This window comes from Carlito syrichta, unplaced genomic scaffold (genome assembly GCF_000164805.1).
Source record: "Carlito syrichta isolate Samal-C Ts95f unplaced genomic scaffold, Tarsius_syrichta-2.0.1 Scaffold303992, whole genome shotgun sequence".
In the NCBI taxonomy this organism is placed as follows: Eukaryota; Metazoa; Chordata; class Mammalia; order Primates; family Tarsiidae; genus Carlito; species Carlito syrichta.
The window spans coordinates 362,965-371,009 of record NW_007248088.1 but is presented as its reverse complement, the minus strand read 5'-3'; the positions used below and the strand labels follow the sequence as shown (position 1 = coordinate 371,009).

Sequence of the window (8,045 nt, the reverse complement as noted above, 5' to 3'; positions counted from 1 at the left end):
ATCCACTCACCTCAGCCTCCCAAAGGTGCGGGATTACAGGCTGAGCCACAGAGCCCAGCTGACAGATTTCTTTACAGCATAACTTTCCAGAACCCTGCTTGGCTAATGTACAGTATACATTGAGAGTGAGGATTCAGAGCTCCTCAAAACTGTTTGATCTTAAAAAGAGCATCTTGCTGGGCTTGGTGTCTGAGCCTGTAATCCCGCACTTTGGGAGGCCAAAGTGAGTGGATTGCCCGAGCCCGCGGGTTCGAGACCTGCCTGGGCAACTTGGCAAGACCTCATTTCTACATCAAAAAATTAGCTGGACATGGTAGTGCGCGCCTGTAGTTCCGGCTACTTGGAAGGTTGAGGCGGAAGTATCACCAGAGCCCAGCAGGTCGAGGCTGCAGTGGCCGGGAGTGTGCCACTGCACTCCAGTCTGGGCGACAGAGTGAGACTCCAACTCAAGAAAAAAGAACATCTTGGCCAGACATGGTGGCTCACAGCTGTAATCCCAGAACTTTGGGAGGCAGAGGCAAGAAGATTGCCTGAGCCCAGGAGTTCGAGACAAGCCTGGGCAACTTGGTCAGACCTCATCTCTACAATAAATCAAGAAAAATTAGCTGGGCGTGGTAGTGTACACCTGTAGTTCCAGCTACTTGGAAGGCTGAAGCAGAAGGATCACCTGAACCCAGCAAGTCAAGGCTGCAGTGGCTATGGGCATGCCACTGCACTCCAGCCTGGGAGACAGAGAGAGACTCCAACTCAAAAAAAGAAAAAAAACAAACACTGTATAAGCATTAACCGTTGTCACCATTGTTGGCGTCATCAAACTCTTCATCTTCTGGACACTCTAAGGGCTAGCTGCCTTTTTCAGGGCACCTATCCATGCTCACGGGCCAGACTCCGTTCAGGGGGCTCCAGGCAGGGCTGAGGCCTGGGGTGTCCCGCCTGTTCCTCCTCAGGGCACAGACCCTTCCTAAGGTCAGGTGTCCCTTCTCACACCGTCCTGAGGCCTGACCTGGCATTGTACTCACCCAGTGTGTCCCCTGTCCCACCTAGGAGATGAAGGTTGCACAGCGGATGGCACAGAAGTCAGCAGCTGTGCCCGAGCTGTGGGCCCGCTGCCTGCTGGGGCACTGCTACGGGCTGTGGTTCCTGTGTCTGCCTGCCTATGTGCGGTCGGCACCCTCCCGGGTACAGGCGCTGCACACAGCCTACCACGTGCTGCGTCAGATGGAGAATGGCAAGGTGGTGCTCCCAGACGAGGTAAGGCAGTCACAGTCCTACGTGGCCATGCCCCAGCCAGGCCTGGTGAGGCTTGTGCAGCCATGGGACTGAGAGAGGGAAATTTGGCAGGGACTAGGGAAAGAAGATGGGGAGTCCCAGAGCTGGGCAGACAGTCCACAGATGCTCACGGAGTGGATGAGCATGTTTAGGGGGTAGCGGTGGACAGGGCAGCGTGGCAGGGTCAGCAGCAAGGGTGGGTGGCTCTGGGGCAACCCCAGGACCTGCCAGGGGCTAGCAAAGTCTGAGAATGGGGAAGGTGGAGGAGGGTGCCTGCTGAGACTGATTTGGCTTGGGAGTGAGTCATCCTGTCACCTGTGCATCCCTGGCCCAGGTATGTTACCGGGTGCTGATGCAGCTCTGCTCACACTACGGGCAGCCTGTGCTGTCTGTGCGGGTCATGCTGGAGATGCGGCAGGCAGGCATCGTGCCCAACACCATCACTTACGGCTACTACAACAAGGTACTGCCTTTGGGGCGAGGGGGGGGACGACGACCCGCGCCAGGGGCTATGGGAGGACGGTGCTCCCTGACACCTGCTGCTTTCCTCACTCTGTAGAGTTGGGTCCTGCGACCAGCATCATCCACTGTGCTCTGTGGGGCCTCCGCCCTACGGTCTTCTCTTACTTGGCTGCTCTGATTCTAACAACAGCCCTGTCTCTGGTTAATAGCGTTCACTGATATGCCAGGCACCATTTCAAACACGTTACACTCTGGGTCTTTTTGTTGTTTTTTTTTTGAGTTGGAGTCTCACTCTGTCGCCAGACTGGAGTGCAGTGGCCGCTCCCGGCCACCGCAGCCTCGACCTGCTGGGCTCCGGCGATCCTTCTGCCTCAGCCTTCCAAGTAGCCAGAATTACAGGCATGCGCTACCATGCCCGGCTGATTTTTTTATTTGTTGTAGAGATGAGGTCTCGCTGCCCAGGCGAGTCTCGAACCCCTGCACTCAGGCAATCCACTCACCTCAGCCTCCCAAAGGCGTGGGATTACAGGCTGAGCCACCGAGCCCAGCACACATTACACTCTTGACCTCATCTCCACATCTGCCCCGTGAGGTGAAGTGATTATCCCCATCGTATAGATGAGATGACATTGCAGAGTTAGTGACTGGTCCAAGGTCCCACAGTGAAGAAGTTAGGGTGTCAGGATATGAGCACAGGTGTACCTGATTTCCTGAGCTCAGGCTCTTTACCAGACACAGAAATGCTTCCTGCTTTTTAGATAATGTAACTAATGACCAGAAAAATGAAATTTCTTCAAGGCTGTGTAGTTTATAAAAGTAGCAGAGCCTGGATACAAATTGTCTTCATTGCTTCTGGCTTCTTGCAGGTCTCCTGGGAGGCAGCTGCCGCCAGCTGCCTCTACTGGGCTCTTGTTCTGGCCGAGCCCTTGGCAGGACAGTCCTAGGCGGGAATTCTGGAGGGGAAGGTGGTTCCTGGGGATGCAGCATAGGAAGTGAGTGGCAGGCTGGGGTTGGGGTGGGTGTGGCCACCTGATGGGCACTGTGCTTGGCAGGCTGTGCTGGAAAGCAAGTGGCCGTCTGGCACACCGGGCGGGCGCCTGCGGTGGGCCAAGCTCCGGAATGTTGTCCTGGGGGCGGCTCAGTTCCGCCAGCCCTTGAGAGAACGGCGGCAGCAGCAGCAGCAGCAGGAGGAGGTGTCAGCACACCAAGAGGCAGGCGGCTCCCAGAGAGGTGGGTAGGTGCCGGTGAGACAGGCTTGGGGGTGGAGTGGGTGGGCATGGAGTGGGCGGGCTGGCCTTGCGGTTGGCCTTGGGCGTTGGGGGCTAGATAAACCACACTCGCTGGTAACAGCAGGGGTGAAGCTCTGCCCAGGAGGAGCCTTGCACACCAGGCCCATCCATGGAGCTGTTCTGGAACAGGGGACTGGGTTCTAGCTGGCTGCCCCTACACCCCTTCTCTGTCTCTTACAGAGCCCTCTCTGGAGCGCCCCTCTCCCACCCGCCCCCTTCAGCGCCAGACGACATGGGCTGGGCGAAGTCTGCGGGACCCTGCCTCGCCCACTGGGCGCCTGGTGAAGAGTGGTAGCCTGGGCAGTGCCCGAGGGACACAGCCCACTGTGGAGGCTGGCGTGGCCCACAGTGAGTGCCCTGTCTGATCCCCCAGTCAGCTTTCTTGACCACTTGCCAGTGAGAGAACTGAAGACCAGAGATGGGGTGGAGGGTGGCCCGTTGAGGTGGGTGTTTAGACTCTGAGGGAATTTTTGCCCAGAATGTCATCGTGGCAGGGTTGTGGTGCCAGAGTTTGTGCGGCCAGGACCTGTTTTTACTCAGGAAAGGGGTAGCCGGACGAGGGCTTGGCTCCACCTTCTCTGATTTTCTGTCCTGCAGTGATTGAGGCCTTAGGGGTCTTGGAGCCCCGGGGATCACCTGTGCCCTGGCATGATGGAAGTCTCTCAGATCTGAGCCTGACGGGGGAAGAGCCGGCCCCTGGAGGCAGCCCTGGGGGCTCCGGCTCAGCCCTGAGTGCCCAGTCCACTGAGACCCTGGAAGGGCTGAGTGGGCGGGGGCCCAAGGCTGGTGGGCGACCGGATGAGACAGGCACCCCCCGACGCGGGCTGGGTGCCCGCCTCCAACAGCTACTCACTCCTTCTCGCCGTTCCCCTGCCTCTCGCGTTGCCCCACCCGAGCTGCCCCCTGACCTGCCTCCCGCGGCCCGCCGCAGCCCCATGGACAGCCTTCTGCGCCCCCGGGAGCGCCCTGGATCCACTGCCTCCGAGGTAGCCAGCGAGGGGCTTCCAGAAGCCTTGGCATTAGGAGGCCTGGGGAGGGGCTGCTAACTGGGAGAAAGCCCAGAAGGGGGACCCTGGGGGGGTGCTGAAGCAGGCATCCTGGGTGGGGAGGGCGCGGGGCCTGCCGACCATGCTTTCTCCTGTAACGGCAGAGCTCAGCCTCTCTGGGCAGTGAGTGGGACCTCTCAGAGTCTTCTCTCAGCAACCTGAGCCTTCGCCGTTCCTCCGAGCGCCTCAGTGACACCCCTGGATCCTTCCAGTCACCTTCCCTGGAAGTGAGGATCACCCCTCCCACACAGATGTGCTTGAACACACTCCCACCCAGAGTTGCCCTGTCAAAAGGGGGATGGGGAGATGGTGGAAGGAGGCGGGGCTGGGATCTGGAGGCCAGGCAGGCTGACCTGCCGCGCTCTCCCCGCCTGCAGATCCTGCTGTCCAGCTGCTCCTTGTGCCGCGCCTGTGACTCGCTGGTGTACGATGAGGAAATCATGGCTGGCTGGGCACCTGATGACTCTAACCTCAACACAACCTGCCCCTTCTGCGCCTGCCCCTTTGTGCCCCTGCTCAGTGTCCAGACCCTTGATTCCCGGCCCAGGTGCCCAAAGCAGGTCAAGTGCTGCGGGTGGGACAGGGAGGTGACGGTCCAAGAGCTGACCGCTCCTGCTGTCCCCCTGCAGTGCTCCCAGCCCCAAGTCTGCCCCTGCTGGTGCCAGTGGCAGCAAAGATGCTCCTGTCCCTGGGGGTCCTGGCCCTGTGCTCAGTGACCGCAGGCTCTGCCTCGCTCTGGATGAGCCCCAGCTCTGCAACGGGCACACAGGGGTAAGGGCTGGGCCCCAGGGCTTGAGGAATGGGGGTGTGTTGCCCTGTGGGGGGGTCCGAGGGGTACCGGGAGAGATGGGCGTTGAGGGCAAGGGCCATCCCAGAAGCTGTTGGATACAACGGCTCAGAGGGAGGCAAGACTCTGGGAACAGGGCTGTGGTACACACCCTCCATTGCCCTCCTGCTTTGTGCCCGACAGGGCGCCTCCCGGCGGGTCGAGAGTGGGGCATGGGCATACCTGAGCCCCCTGGTGCTGCGTAAGGAGTTGGAGTCGCTGGTGGAGAACGAGGGCAGTGAGGTGCTGGCATTGCCTGAGCTGCCTGCTGCCCACCCCATCATCTTCTGGAACCTCCTGTGGTATTTCCAACGGCTGCGCCTGCCCAGTATTCTACCAGGCCTGGTGCTGGCCTCCTGTGATGGGCTCCCGCACCCCCAGGTCAGCCCCTGCTTCCTAAGCACTTCCTGCTTTCTCTCTCGGCTCGTGGTCCTCTGTGTCCTTGGCCAGAAAGAGCACAGGCCGTGGAGTCCACTAGACCTGGTTTGACTCCTGGCCCTTTCACTTTATAACTCCGAGCCTCAGTTTTGTCATCTGTAGAATGGCAGGGATGCCTACCTCACAGAGCAGTGTGTAGACGTCTTGTGTAGTGCCTGGTACCTAGAACATGATCCATTAGTATTTGTCTGTTCATCCCACCAGTATTTACTGAGCGCCTTTTAGGTTCCAGGCACAGCTTTTAGGCACTAGGGGGGTAGCGGATTACAAAACCCAGTCCTTGCTCTTGAGGGTAGACGAGATTTCCTTTCTTCTTCCCTTCCTCTCTTGGGTTGTGTCCTGTGATGTCCCTGTGTCTCTTTTGGACAGCCCCTGTCCATTTCTTGTCCTTTGCCTCCCATTCCATGACCATAACTGTCTCTCTGTCTTGGCTCCGCAGGCCCCATCTCCCTGGCTGACCCCTGACCCAGCCTCTGTGCAAGTACGGCTGCTGTGGGACGTACTGACCCCTGACCCCAACAGTTGCCCACCTCTCTATGTGCTCTGGAGGGTCCATAGTGAGTCGGTATTTAGCCTGGGTGGGAGGGGTGGGCCCCATGCCCAGAGGCTCCGTGGTCCTTGTGACCTTCCTTCCTTGCATCCAGGCCAGATTCCCCAGCGGGTGGTATGGCCGGGCCCAGTGCCTGCATCCCTCAGCCTGGCACTGCTGGAGTCGGTGCTGCGCCACGTCGGCCTCAACGAAGTGCATAAGGCTGTGGGGCTCCTGCTGGAGACTCTAGGGCCCCCGCCCACGGGCCTGCACCTGCAGCGGTATGTGTGTCCATCTGGGTGACCCCTGGCCTGCGCGGGGCTCTGCACCCCTTTTCTCTCACTCGAATGTATCCTTCTGCCTCTACTGCAGGGGCATCTACCGAGAGATCTTATTCCTGACAATGGCTGCCTTGGGCAAGGACCACGTGGACATAGGTGAAGGAGCAGGCGGGGCTGAGGACCTGAGGGATCTGGGGCCAGCTGTGTGAGGCTGGGCTCCTGATGTTTGGCATCCTCCCTCTCCCCTAGTGGCCTTCGATAAGAAGTACAAGTCTGCCTTTAACAAGCTGGCCAGCACCATGGGCAAGGAGGAGCTGAGACAGCGGCGGGCACAGATGCCCTCTCCCAAGGCCATTGATTGCCGGAAATGTTTTGGAGCACCTCCGGAATGCTAGAGCCCCTTGTGTGTCCCTCTCCAGCCCGGTTGGGGAGGGGAGGAGGATTCTAGAGATACTCACTTCCCTGGGCCCTTAGCAAAGGAGCTGGGAACAGGCCAGAAAGCTGCCCAGCCAGAGGTTCCAAGTGGGAGCAGCAGAAAGAGGGACCCACTGTTACCAAAAGTCACAGTTCCCCTGTCTCCCACCTGCCCAGTCTGTTCATGCTCTGATGTTGGGGGCTTTGGGGGAATTGGTCCAGCTCTGCTCCTCCCCTGTCCTGTAGCAGGAACGCTCCTCCAGGGTACCACAGATCTGCACTGCCCTGGTCATTTTAGAAGTTTTTGTTTTAAAAAACAACTGGAAGGATACAGAGCTACTGAGCCTTTGCCCTGAACGGGAGGGATGCCGTTCCCCACAGTGATGGTCCCTCTTCCCTACCATTGCTGAAGTTGCCCAAGGCTCTCCATGCCTTTCTACCATAGTGTTTGTATTTTATTTTAAGTTATTTATTCTGGAACCACAGCCCCCTTGCTTATAAGGCTCTTAAGGAGAGTAAGAAAGAGAAGAGAAATGGGCACTCTGGACTTGAAAGTCAGGCCGTGGGAGCTAGAGGAGTCTCAAGCCCCCTTAGGAAGAACTGGTGCCCCCTCCACTCCTATCCTTGTCCACCCCTCCTTGGGGAATGCCTCTCCCACCCAGGCCCTGACCTGTGCAATAAGGATTGTTCCTTGAAAAGTTTTGTTGGATGTAAATATAGTAAAAGCTGCTTCTGTCTTTTTCCTTCTGCCTCCTGTTCCCTGGCTCTGGGATCATGGTGGTGGTGAGGGGGAGAGGCTGTCATTTTCCCCTGGCTGTACACCCTCCCTTCCAGCCTTCAGGTGTACCCTGCTTTCCCTGATCATGTCTGCGACCAGGCCCTGGGGGCACAGGGAGTTCTCGGAGCAGGAGAGGGTTGAATCTGGTGCTGGCTATGGTGGTGCCAGTCTGTGTGGCACTTCCGGCCCTCCCACACAATCGCCCCCTTGTCCCTCATCTGTACCCCACACAAAGGCCCCATTCTCTGGGGACCCTGAGCTCCTCTCTGCCTTATTTCCTCTCCCCCACCTTCTCCTGTACCTCCCCAGGGATGACAGTAGTTGGTGTGGTGGCCCTAATGTATTCTGGGGGCCCTGGAATCATCCCAGGGCCCCTTAGTTGCTCTAGCTTCAGGCAGGACTCCTCCAACCAGGGACTCACCCTAGGGACAACACTGGGAAGATAGGGGCAAGGATTAACAAGCTCATTGCATGTGGCTATAAGGAAAACGGGCATCATTTTTCTTTTCTTTTTTTGGAGTCGGAGTCACACTCTGTTGCCCAGGCTAGAGTGTAGTGGAATGCTCATGGCCCCCGCAGCTGCTACCTACTGGGCTCAAGCGATCCTTCCGCCTAAGCCTTCCAAGTAGCTGGAACTACAGGCATGCGCTACCATGCCCAGCTGATTTTTTGATTTATTGTCATGATGAGGTCTTACCAAGTTGCCCAGGCTG

The 8,045-nt window shown here is 58.3% G+C and overlaps 1 protein-coding gene across 1 annotated transcript in view; it reads left to right on the top strand.

Moving 5' to 3' along the window:
- Nucleotides 1-7,297, top strand: part of DENND4B (DENN domain containing 4B) — a 16,453-nt gene extending 9,156 nt beyond the window's left edge. The window contains exons 15-27 of the mRNA XM_008059327.2: nt 1,045-1,251; nt 1,604-1,732; nt 2,784-2,961; nt 3,201-3,368; nt 3,618-4,006; nt 4,171-4,293; nt 4,444-4,613; nt 4,696-4,837; nt 5,037-5,273; nt 5,770-5,887; nt 5,975-6,140; nt 6,232-6,296; nt 6,390-7,297. Of these exons, the coding sequence (XP_008057518.1) occupies nt 1,045-1,251; nt 1,604-1,732; nt 2,784-2,961; nt 3,201-3,368; nt 3,618-4,006; nt 4,171-4,293; nt 4,444-4,613; nt 4,696-4,837; nt 5,037-5,273; nt 5,770-5,887; nt 5,975-6,140; nt 6,232-6,296; nt 6,390-6,535 (2,238 nt within the window). The 3' untranslated portion in view covers nt 6,536-7,297. The remainder of the gene's footprint in view (nt 1-1,044; nt 1,252-1,603; nt 1,733-2,783; nt 2,962-3,200; nt 3,369-3,617; nt 4,007-4,170; nt 4,294-4,443; nt 4,614-4,695; nt 4,838-5,036; nt 5,274-5,769; nt 5,888-5,974; nt 6,141-6,231; nt 6,297-6,389) is intronic.
- The last annotated feature ends 748 nt before the right edge of the window (nt 7,298-8,045 follow it).